Source organism: Calonectris borealis, chromosome 9, assembly GCF_964195595.1.
Source record: "Calonectris borealis chromosome 9, bCalBor7.hap1.2, whole genome shotgun sequence".
Lineage (NCBI taxonomy): Eukaryota > Metazoa > Chordata > Aves > Procellariiformes > Procellariidae > Calonectris > Calonectris borealis.
This window is the reverse complement of record NC_134320.1, coordinates 5938168-5962404: the sequence shown is the minus strand read 5'-3', so window position 1 is coordinate 5962404 and position 24237 is coordinate 5938168. Positions and strand designations below refer to the sequence as shown.

General features: G+C 38.9%; 1 protein-coding gene across 1 annotated transcript in view; it reads left to right on the top strand.

The window, feature by feature from the left end:
• Positions 1–24237, top strand: part of LOC142085779 (glypican-5-like) — a 392228-nt gene that overhangs the window by 23110 nt on the left and 344881 nt on the right. The window contains exon 2 of the mRNA XM_075158095.1: positions 752–913. Coding sequence (XP_075014196.1) covers positions 752–913 — 162 coding nt within the window. The remainder of the gene's footprint in view (positions 1–751; positions 914–24237) is intronic.

Below are 24237 nucleotides of genomic sequence, written 5' to 3'. Positions count from 1 at the left end.
AATTGAAATAGCAGTCTAACTTCCCAGTGGTTGTAGGTTTGAGAGTCTCTTAGTGCATAGTTTCTTACCTCTGACCCTAGACAGCTAAACTCAGGCTGTTACAGAAATCAATTATATTTTTGTTTTTTTTGCTGCTTGTTTTGTTTTGAAATCTGATTCAGAAAGGAAGTAAACATGTTAAAACTAGAGAGAAAAGGAGGAAAAAAAAAAGCTACTCCAGCTGCCATAGCTTTTAGAAAACTCAAATGCCTTTTTTTTTTGGGTGAGCTGCTTAGGAGCTCAAAGACTTTTGAGAGACTTCCCCAAGTGCAAGAGGTGAATAGGTGGTTCCTTGAGGCACTACACAGGTGAATATTGGGTCCAAATTTGAGGCATGGTTTTCACTCAAGTTCGTGTCCAAGTTACGATGCCCTTAGCACAAGGTATACTGTGGAAATGTTGCCCGTTTGAATGTGCATCTTCAGTGATTCTGCTGTGCCCTTGGCTGTGTTTAGTTGATTTTGTGCCCAATGCTCTTAACAGTGTAAAATAAGTTTGCAGCTGATAATGTGTTGTTACCCAAATTTAGGTGAAAGTCATAAATTAATGTCTGTGAGACAATAACTGAGTTTCACAATGTCATTCCTTATGGGCGTGTTTTGTTTCAAAATTTTAAACATGGTGGTTGTTTTGACATTAAGAAGGGTTATTTATTTTTATGGTGTAAGTTGGAAGGTTTTCTAATTATTGTGTTTTCCTTGTTTGCTTTAAGAGTCAGATTTACAGATCTGTCAACATAGAGCACCAACGTGTTGCACCAAAAAAATGGAAGAAAGCTACCAGGCAGCTGTTCGAAGGGAGAGGACTCAAAGTATCCAGGCACTGAACTTTGAACTGAAGTACATGATTGTTGGTCATATCACAGCTTTTCAAGGTAGGAACTTTTGAGGTAATGCAGTCTTATGAGTACTTTATAAAAGTATCCTTTGCAATCAAAAGGAAAAGCTCTTTCCTTTGTTTTTCATTCCTCTTGCATCGCACGCTGTACTCACTGGCTTATGGTTTACTTCCCTGTTCTTTGATGATCCTGCTTTTGGAAAAAGGTGATGGCACTTAATCTTGACTGGTATTTTAAGCATCTGCCTAAATCTAATTAGGAATAAATTTAAGCTTAGACCTTGTTCTCAGGATCATTTTAAAAAAGATTGGCATGGATTTTTTTCAAGGCATTTGCAAATGTCATTAAGGTGCCTGATGGTTGTTTGTGCTTTTTGATATTCTCTTGTGTGGCCAACCCATTTACAGGTGTAGAAGGTTAAATGGAAATGCATTTGTTTGTTGATGCTGAAGCATAAGTGCTTTAATTGATATGTCAAGTGAGCACATAGTGCTTTCTTCTGTCAAATGTTTCACTACCTGGCAGGTCACATGAAGAGTGATCTGTTTTCAGCCACACAGTTAAACGTGAATGCATGAAGGAACCTGCACTGAAAGTCTGTTCTCAAAGCTACCTTGCTCTAACAGGTTGATGTAAGTCTATGTAGTTTCTTTGTACAGATGGTTATTGTACTATTAAAGGGAGGACAATGCTTGTGTAGGATTGTGCACTATACAGTGTTGAGCACTGGAGACTTTTCTCCAGAAGGGCATTTAAGCATAGGCTGTGAACTTTAAATATATGAGAGTTGAGTGATTAAATCAATCACTGAGTGATGAATCCAGCTTACTGACTTCTGAGGGCCTAATTATGTGCTTAACTTTAACTCACTGCTTTGCTATGTTTAGTGCTGAGCACCCTAGTGGAATGGGTTTTGAAAACAAGCCAGTAGTTATTAAAATACAAAGTGTTGAGGTCTGTATGATTAAGCCTATTGTTACAAGGCAGGTTTTATCAAATGGTAGTGCTTTTTGTCTAGTTTCTTCCATTTGAGTGAAAATACTATAAATAAAAGATGTGATTGACAGTTAATAAGAGATAGCATATTATCTAAAATTGACAATAAGCGATGGTGGAAGTCTGAAAGAGACATGCAAGGGCAAGATATAAAAATTTTATTCTGCTTTTGGTCGTTTACCTCTCTTTCCTCTGTTTTGTACCAATGAATGAGAAATGGCATTTTGGTTTATTTTACAATTAATTTTTGAAAAATTTTAATCTCCCCCATGATTAAAAAATTTGGTTGGAGGGCACTTTGGAGGAGCACTGTAATAAAAGGGTGACTGTTGGCATTGTTAAATGCTGGTAAGTATTCAAGCAATCTTTCAGTATCATGATTGAATAAAGATAAGGTCAGAATAGATTAACCTACCAGCCCCTTTAGGTCAAGCCAGCGGCTTTATTGTCCATTGCTGATGAAGCCTTTTGATGGAATGAAAGAAGTAGTTAGACATTTCACACAGTTTAAATTTACAACCATTTTCTGGAAGTGGGTAAATAGGTTGTTTGTAGTAACTTGTTGTGGCTGGCCTTCTATATCTACATTAGGTGGGAACACTTGAAAAAATGTAACTCTTCTGTCTTGCATTGGGAGCTGCTTTTGTTCTTTGGTTTTGTCCCAGGTGTCAGTGAAAAGCCTCTCTATTTATCTTGTGTTGTGTAAACATTCTGTTGCTAAGAGTAGTACCCTGTGAGACATTTACTGAGAAGGAGGATCTTTGCATTGAATTAACTCTGTCCTTTTGGTCTGTTTTGGTTTGTTGCTATTTTGAATGATAAAGTGTGAGTGTGCCAAAAGCACATTTAAAGTCTGAGGAAAGAAGTGTCCTTATTTTAGAAGCTTTCAGGTGCCTTTCAAATTTCATGTTTTTTGCAGCCGTGAAAACGGGTTCTGACTTACAAATGAATGAATTGCTATTTTTTTAGCATGTGGTGGTGTTTACTTGTACAATTTTCATGCACAATTTACTTTCTTTTATATATACACATTTTTAGTACTGTTAGCGTAGTCAAAGTAAAGCAGTAGTTAGCCTTGCTGCTTACTGCTGAGGAAAAGAAATCTTAACTGCTTTTTATGCACTTTTAGCAGACAATACTGTTGATATTATACCCATACTGATGAAATAATTTTCAAGGTATAAGGTAAAGAAATGGATTTTCAGGAGTTCAGCTTTGAGAACTTAGTTGTGGGAATTAAATTTCAGTGGGAGAAGAGAACAACTTTTTTGGAGGGAGGGACAGAGAATCTTTTTTTTTTTAAAAGTTCTCATCTCCGTATTTTCTTTCACGGAAGTCAAAAGACACTTAGTTCTGAGGACCTGCAATTAGATACCATAAGTATTAATAGGAAAGAGCTTTTTCATGTGAGTAAGAGCTTTGATATGACTTTGGCTAAATATTCCCTCTACACTGCCTGGGTACTGCAGTTGACTGTGGAAATTTTGGACTTGGAGAGATTTTGTTTTGGTTTTTCTTCTTGAAATTGAAAATGTTATTTAAGTAGCTTTGCCCACAGCTGAAATAAGACAATTTTCACAGGTGCTGGATCTAGTTGTGCAAAATAATTAGTCTGTAAGACTTGATTAAATATACCACAGCTGTGAGCAGGCTTGTTATATTTGGGCTAATGCCCAATCCATACATATGGACAGCCTTAGCACTATGGTTCAATCCTGATATTTTTCCCCCTTTAAAGTTTTCAATATTAGGGACCCAGTCCTTGCTCAAACACTTAATAAATCAAGCTTCTGCATGGATGTGTTTTGCTTGAACTCCTGTCTCTAATTATGTTGCTGTTACACCTGATTTGAGAAGGAAGAGGTGCATTGGCATCAGCTGCAGGCTGTAAAATGCCCTCCCCGTTAGTACCAGTACAGGAGGAAGGGAGAGAGGCAGCAATGAAGGGATCAGCTGGCTGCTTGGGAAGCATGTCAACAGGCTCAGCTCTTGCAAAATCATACATTGTCACAAAATCTTTTGGGTGTTTGGCATGTTGAATGTAAACCAGGCTGCTGGGGGAGGGTTTCATGGAAAGCTGCTGGATTCACTTTCTCTTAATGTTTTGGTCCATGGTGTAGCCTAAAAGTCATAACCATGGTATTAGTCACTCTACAGATGTGTTATTAATGACAATCTGCTCCAAATGGAATCAAAGGCAGGGTGGAGTAAGCGGATGAGACGTGTAAGCATGCCAAACTGTGATGGGAACAGCATAACGGAGGAGAATGTGTCTGTTGTAATGATCCTAGTATGTCACCCTCTGGCTCTTCACAGGTGGCTTTGTTTTGGATGCACTTTGGAGCGGGTCAGTGTGTCCCATCCAAAGATGTGCCCATCCTTCTGTCTTTGCTCCTGTGGCTGCAGCCTGAAATGCCTATTAAAACGAATAATCAAACAGGATGCTTTCATTTTGTAACTCACTTTCCCCTTTGATAACCTGAAGATTCTCCTTTGAACTTACTGTTTTCTTTGTCCCAGCCTTTTTTTTAGGCTTGAATGTAAACAAATGTATTGCTTTAGCATAGATTTATGTCTTTGTGATGATATTACATGTTATTTGGCACAGTCATCCTTCTATTCCCCCCCAGTTCCCTCATGCCGTCCCTGTACTCCTCAGGGACACTTCCAAGCAAGGCAACTGATTCATTGTTAGTGGATTAAAAGTGGCGCGGGTGTGCAGGCTGAAAGTTGCTGTCAGAAGAGGTATCAATAGTCTGACAGGAAAGCTTTGTTGTGGGCAGACAGCAGAGAAACCTGCCCTCCCTTTTCTGTGTCCTTTATGGAGTGCTAACAGGTGCCGTGTAAGGACCCGCAGAAAGCTTGGCTCTGCTCCTGTCATCTTATGCTGAGGCTAATTTGAGGTAATGAGAATTCAAACGCTGGTAACTTATTTGTTCTGCTGATGATCTCTGCAGAGAAGCTTTGAAACCTACATCACATTTCAGTCACCAAATCAGAAGGTATCAGAGATACAGTGAAAAACTTTGCATGAGCTCAGCAGTTTAAAAACAAAAATTACTATTCTTTGCTGCACTTTTTGTTTTTGCAACAGGCAGTAGGAATTGTTCACTCACAGCCTCTGAAGAGAAAGCTCTTTCATGAATGAAAACATGTTGGTCATAAAGCAATAATTCTGTGTTTTTTCTCTGAAATAGCATTCATTTGACCTTGGGGTGTCAAATGAGGGGGCAGGTGTTCCCATATTCTCCTTATAGGAGGGTAGATTAGCTTTGTGGCACCCTGTTCCCTTCGCTCCTAACTCAAGGGTTTGGCAAAGCTATGCTTTATATGGAATGGGGAGATGCTAGTTGGGAAAGTTCCTTGCTGCTATTTCTGATAGCAGTTGTTGCAGTGACATCACTGTGCACACACACTGTTTTGCCCTGTTATCATCTGATCCAAGCAGGCTACTGGGAGGGACATGAATGGTACAAGGCAGGGCGGGGGGAACCTAGTTGTAGCCGGGGTGGAGCCCAGGACTCCTGGTTGTCAGTAATGCCTAAAAGTTAATGCCCAGTTAATCCAAAAAGCCCTTAAGCACAAAGTTTTTGATCTGGCATCCTCCCTGGTGAATGGGAAGGGTCAGCTGGTTTCTGTGAGTCTTGGGATGGATACCAGTAGTGGGCCCAGTAATCAACTGATCTGAACAGTCCCAGAAATAAGTAATGTAGTACACTGGCACTCGGAGCCATATGGAGTCAAAAACATTCTCCATTTTAATTTGGCTGAGTTGCAGCATTGCTGACACTTATTTTTACTGAACTTAGGAGTATCAGCTTGAAATAGGGGTGGCTGGTTAATGGTGTTGAAGTGCAATGAAATTTACAAAACAAAACAGATTTGGCTGGAGAAGCGCGCTCTGGTTTGTAGTTAATTACTGTATGAAGTGTAGTCACAATGCTGGAGATGGATGCAGTCCAAAATCAATGAGCTATTTAGAAAAAAAAAAAAGCCAACCATCACCAACAGAAACCTGCCAACCATCACCAACAATGCCTCTGGTTTCCTTTATTTACTGCCGGATCACAGAAATGCAGAAGTGTTGTTTTTTAAATAGTTTTTTTGTAATCCCATAGTACTTGGTCTTTTATTCAGACAAATTGTTACCCACCCCCTTCCACTTGTATAATCCCACTAAGAAGAGTTTTGTACTCTGCTGACCTTTGAGCTGAAAGCTGGCCGAGATGTATAAATTGGTTTTGGCTCAATGCAAAAATGGCTCCCTACAGAGATAGATATAGGAGAGAGAGGCTCCATTAGAGTATTTCTGTCCACCTCCTGTATACTATTCATTCCTATTCCAATGTGCCGAACAATCTGTGTTTTTTAGCTGGAGTGAAAGCCTGTTTTATGTATGCAGCCCAAGGGAGGCTGGAATATTCCTTTTTAGCTGTAGCCTTGCATGTGTGAACTGCATGCACGTGGACTACTGCTGTCTGTCTTGTGTGGGGCTCTAGGTGGGAGAAGACTGTCTTCATCCATGTGACAAAACCAGCCTTTCTTTTTTTGGCTGCTGCTGTTCTCTGTTGAAATGTAAACATAGCTCTTTATAGGGTACTTTCTGTCTGTAGATCTTAAGCACTTTTGGAAAGGGCTTCAGTGTGGGTGTTTTGGTGCTAGAGATGGGTAGAGTGAGGCACAGGGGCAGGAAAATGTCTTTCCTAAAGTGGCACATCATACCATAGGAAGAGCCAAGAATGCAACTTAGTTTATCTTTGTGACCTCTTCTGATCCCTCTAAAAAATTATTTGTGACTTCTAGAGAGCTTGGAAGGGAAGGGAATTTTGGCTGACTGTAGTCTCTTGAAGTGTTCGCTGGAAGACTGAGATATGCTCGTTTTGTCCTTGACCTTGGCACAGTTGGACTACTTTGCCCTAACTGTGGACCAGATCAGTGTTTCAGAGGAGCACCGTATGAGGAAGGGGTATTCTGTATCAACTCTTTGGTGGTAAGATTCCTCCTTTGTATTTTGATACTACCTGAAAGTTCATAAATCCAGCATGCTTAGTGTGCCATCGGTTCGGAAGAAGGAATTCCCCTTGTTTGCATCCAGTGTAAAACAGTTTATGGTGGGTGGAGGCAACAAAAGATGACGGACTGTAGGGTAGGAGAGCCAGAGTCTGTTAGAAGGAAGTAGCCTGTGTAACCAAGAAACTTATGTGCAATAGTGGTGAAGCATTACCTTTGTGGGAGATGGTCTTCTGATTCTGCCATTGTGTGTTTATTCTCTTTATTGGTGCCATCTCATTTGATGAAACGTCAGCAACTGCCATGTATTTCCCCATGCTGCACATAGGTACTGTCACATTGGTGAGGCTGCAGGGCCACTTAACACGGTCTTGTCCAGTGGCCAGTAAATGAACAGGGAAATATATCAGAAATATGAACACACTTCCCTTTTTTTCCCGTACTATTCCCTAGAGAGTGATAATTCAAGAGCTTTCTGAGTCTAGGCCGAGATGCACTCATTATCCATTGGTGTAATTATCCGCTGTTGGGCCCACCGTCCATTAATTCCTCTTTCACCAGGTTATCTTTTGGCTACCACAAAAAAAATGGCAATGTTGTCCACATGCTGACCACAATTTAATTATCCATCAGGTTTCTTGCTTTAAACATGCTGCCTACTAATTCCATTGTGTCACTCGATTCTGAAGTTTTTATTGTTTAAAAAGCGTAGTTATTGCCAGTATAAGTATTGATCTTCTATATGCCATTTATGGTTTCAGAGCCCAAGGCTTTGGTAAGACTTCAGTCTTTGTCTGCATGTGGGGTGAGGGGAAGGAGTGTTAAATTCTTTCTTGTAATTGTCCTTTTCTCAGTAAAATATAAAAAATAAGTTTGCAATGTGCAATATTCCCCAATGCTCTAGCCTTTTATCTTCTGAACATGCAAAATTAAAAGAAAATCTTGGAGATGTGCCAGGGACTGTGAGTAAATTTTAACATTACATTGTGAATGGTGATTGTTGAACTCACTATGCAGCTTGTGTGTTCGATCTCTAAATACTTCAAATGGTGTGAGGTATTCTTTTTTTGACTGAAAGACTACCTGCAATCCTTTGGAATAATGCCTTTTCAGACATTGTGTGTACACTTTTGTTCAGATTCTAGATCCAGATCGACTTTTTCATGGTGTAGATTACAAGAGAATGAAAGTGTTTCTTACCTGGTGTCGTGTAATGTTCCATTTGTCATAGAAATTGGAATCAGTGTGATGACCTACTACCCATAAATGGCTTAAGGAGTGTACTTTATTTCTATATATACATACAAGCTGAAAGTTAAATGTGGAAGCAAACTAACAAATAAACCTTCACATTTAAATCTTTTCTTTAGCACATACTAAACATAAAATGAGTGTGTTCATCCCAGCCTCTCATGTCGTCTAAGAATTGCCGTGCCTCTTGATTTTTCCCATACTGTTTCATCTCCCATAATATATGTTATGAAAATCAAGTATCCAGTGGTCTTTATGGCTTTCACTGTTTTTTCAAGGTTATCTGAATCCTGCTGAAAAGATAATTTTCCTAGTCAGGCACCTGATCACATTCTCTGTTTCTTGATAGTGCTACCCTCCCGCATCTAAAATATGCCTTTCATCTTGTATTTTCCAGTCTAGCCCATGCTGCTAGTCACCTGTGATTCATGATCTAAACGTCAGTTACTGTCACAGGCCAGTAATACCAGCCTTTTCATTCACTTCATATAAAAATTCAGATGGCTACCTTTTTGGTTTTTCCTGTGCTGTCTTTCACGTTAGGGAAGCGTGTGCTGTAAAGATCCTCTGCGCTTTCATTGTCTTCCTTCAAGTGCCATTCTTAAAACTCTCCTTACGGTCATGATAACCAAAATACTTGTGAAAGGTCAACCCAAAATATGCTGAATCCACTGCCTGTTATGTTGACCAGGTTTATCATGCTCTTGCCCCTTCTTGTCCTTCCTCCCCTGTGTATGTGTAGCTATCAGCTGTGGTTTGCCTTTCCTTTTCTTGGCAGCTCTGAGGCAGGCACCATGCTTTATCCTGGATCTCTACAGTACCTGTGATCCTGGTGGCTTATTAGCATCCCGAACTGCTATAGTAATGTAAAATAACTGTTGACCTTGGTAATTTTTGTGCCTTTCTGATTTCATTAATGTATCCCCCCGCTGTGCCTTGTCATTTGGGCAGCTTGTTAGGAAGAAGAAATTATTAGTCTTTAAAAGAACACAGGAAAAATCGAAGGGAGGAACAATGGAGGAAATCACACTCTTTTGTCAGAAAATTCTGATTACTTTATGTTTTCAAAATAGCAAATTCAAGTGGAAAATTTAATGAAAACCTAGGAAGAACACTTAATTCTAGCCATGGAATGTAAATCACTATCTTGCAAACCATATCTAGTAAGGAAGATCATGTCCCCAGAAGTCTTTATAGGATAACTAAAGCTAGGTGACTATATTGTTAATAGTGGATTTCTCCTTAACATAGGAAAACCTTATATCAAGTCTTATTTATAACACTGAAATGATCTTATATCAATTGGCAATCGACAGTGATACAGTGGAGTCACTAGCATTGCGAGTAGTTCACTGTTACGAGGGTTCCTGCATGTTGTATGCAGGTTTGATTTATGAAATAGTGTGCAGTTGTTTTTCAAGAATGCAATATGCAGAACTGTGCTTGTGGATAATTGCATAATATTAGTCTTGCCAGAAGCTTATATTGGTAATCATTATATACTTATGAGTATCAAAGTTTTTGACTGGTTACTAGAATTATAGTGCTTTGACTGTTAAGCAAAAGTGCTATATTGTTTAGACATCTTTGTTACTTTTAAAAGTGATTAAATACAGATTTTACAGAATTGTTTGACCCAAGGCTTTGAAAAGATGGTATAATTCCATGGTGAGAGAAATATACATTAAATACATTTAAAAGGAAACAGCAAATCATCTAGGTAAGATATCATCCATTTAGCCTTTATAATCATAGTGTAAACTTGCTTCCCGAGCTTGTCTGGCTTTGGCTGTCATTTGATACCTTGAATGTAAGCAATGTGGGGCAGGGACAGTCTCTTCATTACCTATTTATAACTGTTGTTCATGTGATGGGGAGAGGGCTTATTGATGCTAGAACAAGAAATATAATGAACACACACATCATGTGTTTGGTCATCTTATATCTCTGTGTCCATATTTCGCCTGACTGTTGTCATAATTATATTTTTCTTCCTCTTTTTTTCCTTCCAGTACTTTGTCAGGCTGTTGACCGTATCTCCAGAGTATAAAAGCATGGTGGAAGTGTGACCCAATAAATCAATGATAAATTAGATAGAAAGAAAACACAAAGATAGCTGAGAGAAAGTGTTCATTCCTAAAAAAAAGAAAATTAAGGAAAACCTGCGAAAGCAGAGTGAGCGAATGAATCTGAGGGCTTGACTACCTGGGGAGGCTTTAACACAGTTGCTGTTGTGAGGGCAATGTTTTTGTGGCAGTGTTTCTGGAATCTCGTTTAGTTCTTCTTTCTTCTGGAGTTACACACTTTATTCACAACCGTTTTGTGAAACTTTAATGGCCTCCTTACTGTGGACTAGAAGGTGGGTGGTTTTCTCCCTCTATTTCACTTTTGTTCTGATGTGGCATTTCCATACAGATAGCATTATGGCTATAATTTTATGAAGTCCCCCATCCCAGTGGTTCTGCTCCTGGTTGTGTGAGTATTTCGGTAAATCTTATGAAATTGTTCTCAGTGTGATCAAGTCCAAGTTCCTGCTTGCCTAAGTTAGTCTGACATTTTGTGAAAAAAATGGGTGAAGACCTGAGAAGCAATGTGTTCTGACAAATTTTTTGAATAGGAGTGTAAGTCTATGAAGATAGTTCCTGCACAAAACTTCCTTGGAATAAAAAACCCAGGACCATTGACTGTCCTTCAGTTTATGGGGGGGGGGGTGGGGTGTGTTTATTTCAATGATAATTCAGTTTTTAATTACGCATCCTTTTCTCCTAATCAATCTCTCCAAGATGATTGATTGTTTAAACTTCCTTTTGTTGTTTTAATAGTCCTTTTATTGTGAGATTGAAAAAAGGAATGGCATTCTTTCAGGCCATTTCTAGATGCAAAATTTTAGATGTTCTCTGAGCAAGAGCATAGGTACTGTAACATTGAAACTGGGCAATTCAATAAAAATAGGAGAAAAAACGTTGGACATAAACTAAATGCAAAAGGACTGATTTACAGGAAATCCTTACTTCGTTCTCACTGTTGCCTTTTCAGACTTCAAAAAGAAAATGATTGAGCGAGACTGACAAGGTTAAGAGAGCAGATATCTCAAAGCAAGGATGTTCAGGAGAAAACAATAGATTCAAACCTTCGCTCCATGACCCAGTAGTGATAGTGTGGCTTTTCAGTTTGCAGTGTGCTCTCTTCTGCCAACTATAGACTCTCAATGGATGAAAAGAATTTTACTCAGAAAATAAAATCAATTTTTTCAGGTTAACTGGCATTAGGAAATACACGCTTATTATTTTCTTTACCTTATTTTAGGAGGCAAATGTGGAATGTCTTAGATTTTTCTGTTCCCCACCCCCGTCCTTCCCCCCCCCAAAAAAAAAATATTCATGATCTCTGTTAGGCAGATGTATTTTGTTTTTTACTTTTAGAGCAGTTTGTATATACGCCTTCTAATAATGCTGTGTAACATAATGCATTATTGAGCTAAATTGTTAGGTGTGTATAGTTGTAAAAAGAGAGGATAAATTTTTTTTTTTCTTCCAGTTATTAACAGAAAATGACTTATTGCTCTTGCTGTCATGTGTGGTATTTTATTTATGGCCTAGGACTTCACTGTGCTGTATATAAAAACCTAAGAAACCGTGCCAGTCCCAGGAAGATTACAGTGTTCCTGTAACATGAGAGACAGAGGAATATAGACAGATGGAGGGTGTGTAAAAGGAATAGGATCACGTTTTTCAATATAAGAGATAGCAGTCTTAGTGTTACAAGCACATTTGTAATGTTGGGATTTTTAGATCAGATTTCAGAGTTTCAGTGCTTCATCTTAGTTGAAAATTTGCTTGTCAAAATTGTTACTCTTGAATGTTGCGGCTTCCCAGATTGCCCACCAGTTGAGGGCATTGTGGTTGAAGCAGATAGGCTTTGAGGATACTTCAGTTCAAAAAGAGATGTACTTGATTTTAAGTGAGTTTATTCATGTGAGCGTTTACCTTCAGACAAAATATTTTCAAAACTTTTTAGACTTGTAGCAAACTTTGGAAGTAAGGAAAGGAAAACTGCTTGTATGCTTGTTTGTAATTGTATGCTTGCATGTTTCAGCCACTCACAGCATGAATGGACAAATAGATAAATCAGTCATTTTTCACCTCTTTGTTACATAAGTTTTCCCCTTTGTCCATTATGCTTTTCCTTTAGGTGTCTCTCTTGAGGAGGAGAGGAGGGAGAATGTATGTGCAGAGCAGGGAATGCCTCGTTGAATGTTGGCCCTTTACTTACTGGTTGCTCTACCACTAGTTTAGGATCACTGATTTACAGTTGGACGATTGTATGTCAGAAGAGCTGAGCCACCTCCTTCTGCCTTCTCCCCTCCTCCCCATGGCATGGCTATCAAAGCTGCTTTGAAGCAGTACTTGGACCAGTCCTGTGTACGCCAGTGTGGTGAGAGACTGAAGTTTATAAAGATGCAGAGATAAAGTAACATGACAGTAGACTGCTGTACTATAACCGTGTAGAGATATCTGGTCAAATCCAATGTATGTGAACGTGATTCTCACTAAAACTTATTCTTCCATCTGATCTTAAGCTGAAATGGCCGTTCATCATCTGTCTACAAAAATATCCGTGAAGTGATATGTGCAATATATCAGATTTGAAGTTAGCATAGATTCCTTGTCCCATGCCTTCTTCATGGACATCTGTTTGGATTGCATTTCTATGCTTCTTGCCATGCAGCTGGAGTGTAAATATTTTGGAAGTGTAGCTATTGGATTATGCCTTTTGTTTGCTATTTTGTTGGGAGTTGGAGTTTACTTAATGAAGTACTGGATGCGTAATTATCACCATCCTTGCAGAAAGCTTAAGATGTTTTCTTTAAACTCAGATGTTTTAGATTTAGGAATTAGGAAGACTTTTGTGGTTATAAATATAATCTGCTGCATACTTCCTATCCATTTTATTGGGGAAATGATTAGCTAGTGCTGCTACCTAGCAGTTTCCCATTGACTCTTTAACTGTTCTTCAAATGTTGGATGGAGTTCTTGCTTTTGGTGTGAATCCGAAAGCTATTGATGATACATAATTGATTTTCTGTAAGATAGCCTCTATCCCACTGGTGCCATTTTTATTGAAAGGAGGGATTTTTCTGCCTGCTTTTCCAGTTGAATTTACTTCTAAATGGAGGACTGAGTTGCTACTGTAGCCATGTTAGCTACTTGTTAGCATTTCATGTTCATCTTAGAACCAAATGTAGGTGTTTCAGTAGACACATTGAAAACATGTGCATAAACACATGACCTTTTTAACATTTGTTTGTTATTACCTCTTCTGTAATTAACAATGCTCTACCAGACTGTGTTGAAATGAAGTTGTATAGTTGTGTCATGGGAGAGCAAGGGTTAAGGGCAATTGGAGCTTGGCTGAATAAGGCTGACCTGCAGTTTGTTTAGAGTAGGGTGTGAACTCAAACCGCTTAACTCCTTATATGTGTGTTTGTATTCTAGGATGAGAATGCCTTATTTTGAAGTACTGGGAAATGGTAGTTTTGAATGAGATACTTTTCGAGTCACCTGTGTGTTACACCACTGCATCATACACTTTACATTGTTTCAAAAAACTGTTGATCCAGGAGGCTTTGGGAATTTTGGGGTTTTTTTTTTGACAGAAGTGAATTAAGGGTTGCCTTGGCAGTCACCAGAAATTTGGGATATCTGCAGACTTAAGCAACAATGTGAGAATAGGACTTGGAAGTAAGGAATTTATGGGTCATGTCTTCCCCACATGCCCCCAGCTCTTTCCCTCAGTCTTGTAAGCCTATTCACAGCTACTAAAGGGTGGTTTGTGTCAGATTTTAGAGGATCCAAGAGCCTTGTTCTACTGAGGATAACTACATCTGCTCTGAATCTTTAATCGGAAAGGGAAAGGTTTGAGAGATTGGCTCTCTTCTTTTTCCTGTATTAAGGCTTTTGTCTTTGATGTACCATGCTAAAATTAGGATCCCTGCAGATGTTTACATTTGGAATGGAAGTACTGATACAAATCTTAGTGAATTCTTATTAGAAGAGCTTTAACAGGTAGTTCTTCTTGCACTTTTTGCAATAATTGTTTTGCAGTTGTGTGACTTTTTCTGATTTATGCTGTCAATTTCTTGGGAGAGCTTCCTTTAACTTCTTTTAAATTGCTGTGGGAAAGAGGTATGTTTATAGGAGATATAATAATTTCTTTACCCTTCTATTATTGCTTTTGTTAGGTTTCATAATGTTCACTGTAAACAGAAGACTATGAACAGGAATAGTGGCTTTCCATAAAAAGAAATAGTATGTATCTGCTATCAGGATTTTAGAGGTGCACATGTAGAAACATGGAGCTTTTAGATCTCCCTTTGTTCCCCTTTTTGTGGTGTTTTGAGAAGGCCTCTCCTTGGCTTCTTTGTAGCATCTGCATTTTCCGTACATGACCAGTGGTTCTTGGAATGCTTGAGGCCCCATGCCCCATTGGCAGCTCGCGTAGGAGTCGCTGCTCCAGCAACCACTTCTCGTTCCTTCTCTCTGTGACCAGGCTTAGCTTGCCCTAGCCCAGCTGCAGAGTTCTGTTTGACTCTGGATCCATCAAGCAGCTTTCATACAGCTGGGTAGGTAGTAATTGTGGGTGGATAAATAGCACTCTGAGAAATACAGCTGACCAGCAGACCAAAACCAGTTATCTAAGCTAGAACTTCCTTTCTACATGCATTTAATCAGTTCCTCATGTATGATATCCTGCTTTTTTCTCTTAGTAGTTTTGGCCAAGGTTGTTGTGTGAAAGTCATAACAGAAAATATGGTCTAACACCTCTGGAAAACCTTCCTTCTATTTCTACTCATACAGAATCCTCTAAGGAAATGTTTTGGCGTGTGGAAAAGAGCTGCTTTTTTTCCTCCATGGACTAAATGAAAAGTTAGAAATCGGAGCTGCTTCTGTGCCTGACTCAACAGGGAGTGATCCAGATGCTTCTAAACAACTGATTCTTTTCTTTGTATAACAAGACAAATGAAAGTCTTATGTCTGTTAGCTAGGAGGGAAAATTGCACCTTTGTGCCATTAGGAAATGCAGGTTATTTCCTAATAACCTATAGGAGGTTATTTGGGAAAGGAGGACTATGTTTGGGTCACGGTCAGCTGGGGCCTGGGGTAGGAGGGAGTCTCAGTAGTTTCAATGGTGCCACGTCCATTGAAGGATCTAAGCCATTCAAATTGTACTATTTTGATTCAGTCGGTCCTGTAGGTATGCACTTAACATTAAATGTGAGATTTTTTTTTTGTTTTAAGAGCAAAGAAAGGTATAGGTCTCTTGCTGAAATATACTCTTACACACTTTTGAATCTGAGGCACATCTTTTTGCATGGTACATAGGGTGAAAGAGGCTATTCGGATTCAGCAGAACTCTCTCACCTGTAGCACATTGCCTGTTTCCTTATTCACTAAACTTAGTGGAAAAGGAGTGTATGATACACTGTTTTAAACATGAAATATAAACCACTGTAACACTGCAGCCAAAATAATGGCCCACAAAATTGGGAGTAGTTGTAGATGTACGAATATAAAAAAACACATTTATGGAATATTTTTCATTTTTTAATTCTTTAAACCTTATGCTCCAGAAAGACTAATTCCTTCAACTGTACTCATCTGTAAAACAATGGTTAGAAAACGTAAACATCCCCAAATTTATTGCCAACAAAAGTTTAAGTTTTAGGGGCACTAGCCGGTGAATGTGAAATTAAAGAAACAGTGGACCACCTCCAGGAGGGTGAATCCTTTTAGCCCAGACTACTTTGCTATTAATTTTTTTGACTAGTTATGAATAGATCAATTTGTTACTCCTTTAAAAATTCTTTGTAAATAAAGGCAAAATACATCCTTTAGTAAGCATCAGTGCAATTCAGAAACTTGGAAAATAACTTCCTAAACTGACTGAAGTTAAACTGATGTAATGTTGTATGGGTGGCCCAATGTACTTAGGGTATATGTAAGAATGAAATAATGTCTCATGTTTTTTTTTGCCCTGTAAAGAAGGCATTGCTTTCAAGTGTGAGATTTGGGTGGTGCTGGGGATATGCAGGATGCTTTTTCAATGCTGGCTTAACCGTGCTGTCGTTGCAATGGCTTTGCATGGGTGCAGAATCACTGAAGTGTACCTTTGTGTATAGTGCTCACTACCTGTGTTCCCTGCCCCGAAATGCATCTAGGACTCCTCCAGAGATATCTCTGACTCTACCACCACTACCTGGTTCCTACTCTTTCTGCAGTGGTGACAATTGTTGTTGCAGAGTTCGTTTCTGCTTCCTAAAAATGGTAATTGTGTGAACTACCAAGGTGTTGGACTGCAAGTCAAGTTGCAGTTCAGAGCTTTGGTTCATTGCTGGATTCTGCCAATGTACAAAAGCTGATCGAAGGCTTCAAATATGTGTGTTCTTCCTGTTAGCAAAATAATTCTTAGAGTTGACCCATCGTGGGCAACCCAATAGCCACAACCTTCATTTGATCCTGCTTTTTATGTTGCTGTGAAGTCTTGTTCATACTTCCTGGAGCAAAGGGGCAGACCCAAGGCAGAAAGCCGTCAGAAGAGAAAACAGCATGAAGTGGTAACTCAGTCTGTGTGTGTGTAACTTACTTGGGTACTGTTTGGAATAATGAAAGAAGAATAATGAAAGAAGATCTGTGCACTGGAAGTGAAATAAATTTTAGTGATTCAGAAGTGCTTGCTTGAGAAGTTCCTACTGAAGCCATTGCCATCCTGGAGTACTGTAAGGATTTACATACCTTTAAGATGATAGTTTTCACCCATGCAGGCTCTGTCTCTGAGTATCAAGCTACTGAATAGTGATGGCAGATACTAGTAGGTGGATATACTACCAGTGCGGGACAAAGTAGCTCTTACCAAGATGAATATTGTTCTTTACCTGAAATCACAGGAATGAGAAATGGTCTTCTGTAATTTAAATTTATTTATAGACTCTTTACAAAACTGAATAAAGCATTCACCTTGGCTTTGGTCCAGAAGCAGTTAAAATCCCTGATAATCTTTCCACTGATATAATTGAGCTTGGACCCTGGCTCCAAGGATAGAATGAAACTAGAGTTTTAAAATTACAATGCCAAAGAAAAGGGGACGCTTCTGTTTCCCGAGCGAAGATTACTTTATTGGGATGTGCCATGGAATATATTGCTAAGTGGTAAATGAGTGAACAACAGTTGGTATGAGCCGGCTCGAACTCGTTACTGAAAAACCTCCTCCTGGCAACCTGCAGCCCACAAAAATGGATTCCTGTGGGAAGGATCATTCATCCGCTCCTGCTGGGGGGCTATAGGAAGTCAGAAAGTGCCAAAAGAACATACGAGATATCAGTACTTAAAATTTTTTATACATACATATAAAAAGAAAGGCAGGCAGATGTTCTTTTTCATTTGGATTTAATAATATAATTTATGGAGACTGAGTCCAGCAGAGGAACTAAATGTATAAAGAACCAAAATCCAGTGTAGTCAATTTTTGTTGAAAACAAAATATTCTTATGACATTTTAATGTTATAACTTACATGCTAAATATATCAGCGAAAATACTCGTTCACCACCCCCCACCTCCAAATTCTAAGACTGTGGTGAGCAGACACACCTGCCTGACTCTTACTGCTTCTGTATTTGGTAGCAAAATTTGGAAAAGTTGGAGGAAGACGAGCAATGCTTTGATATTCAAATACACAGAGTAAATTCTGCAAAGGGTATGAGAGGAGGTGAGATACTTTGTTTCACTAGATTTGCCAATATAGTTGGGAAGGAAAATAAACAGTTTTTTGGTCAGTCCTTCAGAGTTCTGTGTCTAAAGAAGGACTTTTGTGTCCAAAAGATACTTTTTTCCTTCCAACTGTATTAATTTATGTAATAAGAGATGCCATCCTTCCCTATTAACCTTCCATTTTCCAATATCCTCAGTCCGCCATCCTTACAGCAAACCTATTACTGTTCAATACCAAATTTATTTTGAGACATTTATGGCTGTTGTACAGTAACATAGCTGACATCAAACTAATCCAGCAGAGTGTACAAGCTCAGGCATGCGCGCTCTCTCTCTGAGTTCTGATACTTCACACACGTAAGTCTGAGAGCTGTGGGCATTGGTTTAAGATGGAAGAAGAATCAGCCTATTTGCGACCTGGCCTGCGGATAGGGAGCTCGGTGTGCGTGTGTGGATGTTGAGGTTTCAGTCATTCTCTTTCTTGCAGACCTTAACTGATGCCACATGCAAGTGGTATTTGACAGCACAAAGCTACCATTTCTTCTGAGTGTACTATCAACTTCAGAGTGGAGCTTTTTAACGAGTCAGGTATATTTTCAGTCAGAGAATAGGAAATGTTATTGCAGTGGTTTAAATCAGAATTTATTTTAATTTTTTGCTTTGTAATCTAGACACGTTCTAATGGGATATGAGGTTTGTCGTCATGGTTTTTTTTTCAGTATTCACAAAGCTTCCTTCCCCCCCCTTTTTTTTTTCCTAAGTATATTCAGAAGGTTTGAGAGACAAGGTTAGCCTCAACAATGATTTTGCTATTGCAAAAAGGAATACCTAAGAATTCAAGGACAAATAAGACATGTAGAAAAAACTGCATGAAAAGAAATACTTACCTACACCTCTACCCAATGTATGCTTAGAAATAATGGTCTGATGGATAGCAAAGATCCAAAGATGGATAGCATCCCCCAACCCAGGGGTGGCACAGCTTCAAGGAAAATGCAAAGAACTAATGAAGGTTTCTAAAACCTCTTAGTTATCTCTATCTAAAAACTGATTCTCCTCTTAGTTACTTGAAGATGGAGTAACTTGAGTGAAGGCTTTCGAGTTACACTAGGTATAACTGGTGTAAATTACAGCAGAATGAGACCCACAGTGATTTATCTTGTGATGGCAGAGACAAATCTTATCTGAAGATTCCTAGTTCTGTAAAGGATGAAACGTTCATTCTCCTGTCATCACTCAAGGCAATAGATAATTTTATCTAATTTTATAATGTCTGAACAGAGCAGTTTTGAGGCTATAAACATTATTTAAGGATGTGCTTTCTTGAATTTCCAAAGCCATCATCAAGGTCTTTTCCTCAAGCAGGCATCTTTTCTATAGGCCTGCTTTTGATCTAGTTTTATGACTGATGGGTATTGTAGCAAATTTTAGTGACTTGTTATTTCAATATCAATAAAACTGAAATACTAAAAGCAAAAAACAGGCTTACAATCCCCCCTACTTCCAGCCCACCCACTCTTTCCACCACACACTTAGCAACACACCTTTTGGGATCGCTGTCATTTCAAGGTCCTATTTAAGCAGGGGTCAAAACGGAGCTGTTCTGGCCTTAGCGTGTTGCTTAAATCTGTGTAGCGAGATTACAAGCCTGACAGTTGAGAAACACAGTCAGATATGAATATACCCATCTGCATTGCTTTAATAAAAAAAAAAAAAAAAAAGAAAAAGGCATATCGTAATTCTGAAGACCTGGGAGACACTTGCAGTGGATAAGGCTCACAGATAACAGAGGATGAGGGAGGCAGTCCCCTCTGTTAGTGTAGTATCCAAGCTCTTTCTCTGTGTGAAATGTTGGGGAGCCACCACGCATCTGCATTCAGTCCAGGGAAGAGACTGCAAGCAGAATGAATTGCCTTCTAATGTCCTTTCATGAAAGAAAGGAATGGATGTGATGTTGCTGTATTGTTTCTAGTTAATAGTTTAGGGAGCTCAAGACAAAAATTTAGTTGTACAGCTGTGTTTGTTTCAAACTCAACAAAAATGGGGCTTACAGGTGGAAGAATTTGGAAACCACTACCCGACTCTCAAGGAATGTAGCTGTCTCTCATATTGTTGCCTGCCCTACGACTTTCCTGCGGCTTTACTCTGCCATTGGTAGAGTGCAAGGTACCTTGCAAGAACCCCCTTTATGAAAAAACTGTAGGGGCTCTCTGGCGTTATGCTGCTTTCAGGAACATTGGCTTAATTGCAACTTTTGCCTGGATAGAAGAATCGAGTTGTTTGTTGAAATTCTGCACACAGCACCACCAACATGATTGAGTAGCTTCCTTCTCGCTTAGACCAAAGACCACTACATGACTTCCTGAAGATAATACTCCTTCTCTTGGTGGAGATGCTGTCTGCACTGACACTACCCTGGATGGTGTCTCAGAAGACTTGAAGCTTTTCCAGAGTGTTAAAAACAACATTCCTTCCTAGAAGGCAGCTGCACAGTGGCAACTAATGTCCGCTGACTCCTAATTGTAAAGCCTCCTTTTCTTTGTTAGTAAATATCCCAGAGTTTTTATTTTATGCAGCAGAACAGCCATCTTAAAACCAGCATTGATCCCAACACAGTAAACTGTGATGTTATATTTTAATGCTTCATTTAGTGCTGTCCAGTCACATGCTAATATGATGAGTGGAAAGGGTGCTTGGTTGACCATCCTCTCTGTGGAGGCTGGCGTCTCTCCTCTTCACAACATGCTGTGGACTCACAGACATGTTTTGCTTTCAGTCTCCTGAGAGCATTTCCAGTGAGTTGTCCGGTTTTCTGCGTAACCATTCACAACTGTCGTCACAGATCTAAGCTTTCTGGGCTGGGCTGAACTTCTGCATGGGTGCAGTATGCTCCACTGAGTGTCTGCAGCAGCCAGATCAGCTTGAGGTGCTTGGGGTCTTCCAACTTACTAAGATGGCCATGCTCTACAGTATAGCATGTCTAAGGAATAATCTAAACACTGAATATATTCCTGTTCTGCCAACTAAGTTTCTTGATGCCTAAGGACAATGACTCATTCTCAATCTTCCTTCCACAGCCATTCGTGGCGACTCACTGACTCCACAGGTCGGGTTTAGCCCTAGATTCACGTGCTTTAAGGATAGACACACGCTTAGGTTCTTTGTTGGCTTGGGACCAAGAACTCTGTGGATCAACCATTTTGATTTTGTACAAGTTTTAGTGGTGTGCCAGGAAATGAGTTTCAACAGCCTGAGGGCTTTTGAGCAAAGTAACTCCAGTCTATTTACATGCTGACCTTTGAATTTCTCAGATTCACATGCGTGATAATTTGTTTGGATAAAGATTTGGATATAAAAATGGAATTAAACCTTTATGATGACCTTTAGAGTAATTTGGACGTGTTCTCATCTTGGCTTGCTATTTAAAACCTGTGCAGTTATTGATCCATGATGTGGGTAATGAAATTTTGTCTGAAACTGTTTTAATGTTTGTGTTGAGCTGTAAGTGTGAAGAGGCTCTTTTCTTGTTAGTATTTGGATGCTATTTCTGTTTTGTTTTCAGCATGACTTATAAGCATAAAGAGATGTGAATGTGTTCATTCTTTTATTTTCAATTTTGGACCTGATTTAGATTCCATCTTTGGATGTATCCCTGGTTGTGCTCTCTCCAAGGGAGGGGAGAGTCTTGAGGCTTTAGGTATTAAAGAGGTTTACTCTTAAATTTTTTAAATAATTAATCTATTAAATACGCATATTGTGTGTGAAGCAAAAAGTGCTGAATGTTTTTCATTCCACTTAATTTTTACAGAGCAAAACTAACTCTGCTACTTGAAATGTCATCCTTTTTTGTATTTACATCATGTCTGTCAATACCAGTGATATTGAAGACCATTTGATGTTGTTTGGTTAAACCATATTAATTAAAGCATGGATCTGTACGTGATGTTTTAGAAGTGGCAATTTAAGAGAAGTAACATGAATACCCTTTACAGTGGAAAACCATGCGATAGCTTCAGCTGTATGTTTTTTAACCAGACTTGAATCATGTTGGCCTACTTAATGTTTGGGTTTTTTAACCTTGTAACACAGAACAATTCCCAGAATTTATTTAAAAAATATTCTGAGTTAGGATAGTGTGCAGTCAACACCAAAAGTATAGATCAAATTGAAATGTATGGGAGGGTCATCACCAAACTATACTACTTATAACAAACCAAAACTGCTGAGAGGCAATAATCTAGGAATGTGTTTACTGGCAGAGATGGTGACAGTCTTTTTCTTCGAGGGGGGGGAAAAAAAAAAAGTGGGAAAATCACTTATGTTCTGCCTAAGATCTGTTTTGAAAAATCTAAGTAATTATGATGTGTACCAGCAAATCTGAACCCATTATAACCTGTAGGCCAAAAAGAATGTGCATTGTGATTTCATTTCATTTATGCGAGGAGATTTCCATATGCGATATCTTTAAGGTCTGAGTAATGACCTTGTACTATTTGTTGTATAGCTGGAAAACAACATTGTGATAACATACTATTGCTTATAAGTTGAGGAACAGAAGTACAGAATTCATCAAAAGTGTATGTATACATCTGGCTGGTGCCAGGGAGAATTAAAGAAAAAAAAAAGCCCTCCTCCCATTTTTTATGGAAAACAAAATCTTTTTCAATCAGCATTCTTGAAGTGTGGCAGTCCTTTCCAAAAGAACCCATTCAGCATATCACAGGGGCCCTGGGAGTTCCCTGCATTCCCTGCATGGGATTAGTGTGTGTCTATTTACAATTCATGGACTTGATTCAAATCAGAGCTAGACTGAATCTTAACTCTGTGACTGTTCTTGAACATCTCTGAATAACTGAACCTATTTTATCCCAGAACAGAAACAGTGTGCTTTTCAGTTGTATTTCTAGTTGAAAGACTCCTAGACATAATGTTAGAATTCCAGATTAGTATAGCTAAAAATCCTAGATAGGTCAGTACTAGCAGCCCTTGTGGTGCCTTGCACTTTCAAATCAAAATGCTGCTGTTGCGTTAGGGTATCAAAAAACAAGTGCTCAGTGGCTTGTTACTAAGAAAACCATACCCCATCCCATCCCAAAACATCTACGTACGTCCACACATGGGAGTCTACAGGCACATGTCAAATGTCTCAAACTAACCTTGGATAGTTTCTCATTTTAGGCAGCAGAATTTCCTGATGAAAAATAATATTTGTTAAATACTTTCCCAGTCATATTATTTATTAAATCCATATTGAATGTGTCTGCCTACAGAATAAATTCATTTCAGCTATACAGCACAACAATGAGCTATTCTGGAAAAAAAGGGGGGGGGGGGGCAAAGAAAGAAGAAAAAAGTTACTTTTAATAAAAGAAGCCAGATGCTGACTTCATATATTCTGTGGAAAGAAAACCCATGTAAATTCAATGCTTTTCATTGAGTCCCCTTAGTGAAATTATATCTAGTGTTTTGATCCAATGCAATTCTTAATGTAGTAACATCTTTTGGCTCGAGAGGCTCTTCGCTCTTTCCAGACCAATAAATCTCTGTGGGGCTGCCGCACTAGGTTGGTTTTAGTGTTTTTGGCAGTAGGGTAACTCATGTTGCCTATTGATGATTTCTTTGTGTTTTTTAGTACGTTATGACAAATTCTGCTCATTCAGTTCAGCTTCTAATAAAAGAAAGTAATGTCTTTTTTGCTTTCAGAAATATTGAAATGTATTTTTAAATAGACAAAATAATTTTAACTTTTTAGGGCCCAGTGAAACAGAGAATGTGAGTCAAGCAATAAGATAATTATTACAGTAGTATTAAGTTACAGAGCTTTAAATAGAGATATGAAAAGTGTGTGTTAAGGCCTTGATTTAAATCTGTCGGCAGAGACCCTGTATTGGACCTGTAGGCTCTGATTCTGCAAACACACAGTGCTACTGAAGGCAAAGTTAAGAACACGCAGGTAAGACATCAGGAACAGGATTTTAGCAACATGTCTGTTCCTATTGCTGTCTACACAATTCCCAATTTTCAGTTAAAACATGTTCTCCTCTAAACTGGATGAAGTTACTGGTTGGCAGTGAAGAGTGCCAAATTTCACACCTCTTTTCTATAGGACATCTTGAAATAAAGGTGACTTAAGGTCACCTGAGGAATGCTCAGAAAGATATCTGCTTAGAAGAACTCAGAGGAGTGATTTTTCAGAGCTTTACCTCTTCTAGGTTTTCCATGTGCCAGGTCAATAGCATGCATCTTTGGTTTAGGTCTTCCAGGTCAAATTCCTTGGTAGTGAAAAATCCGATTTTATGGCAGCAGAGAAGTTTTTGGCTGTCTGCTTTCAATTGTG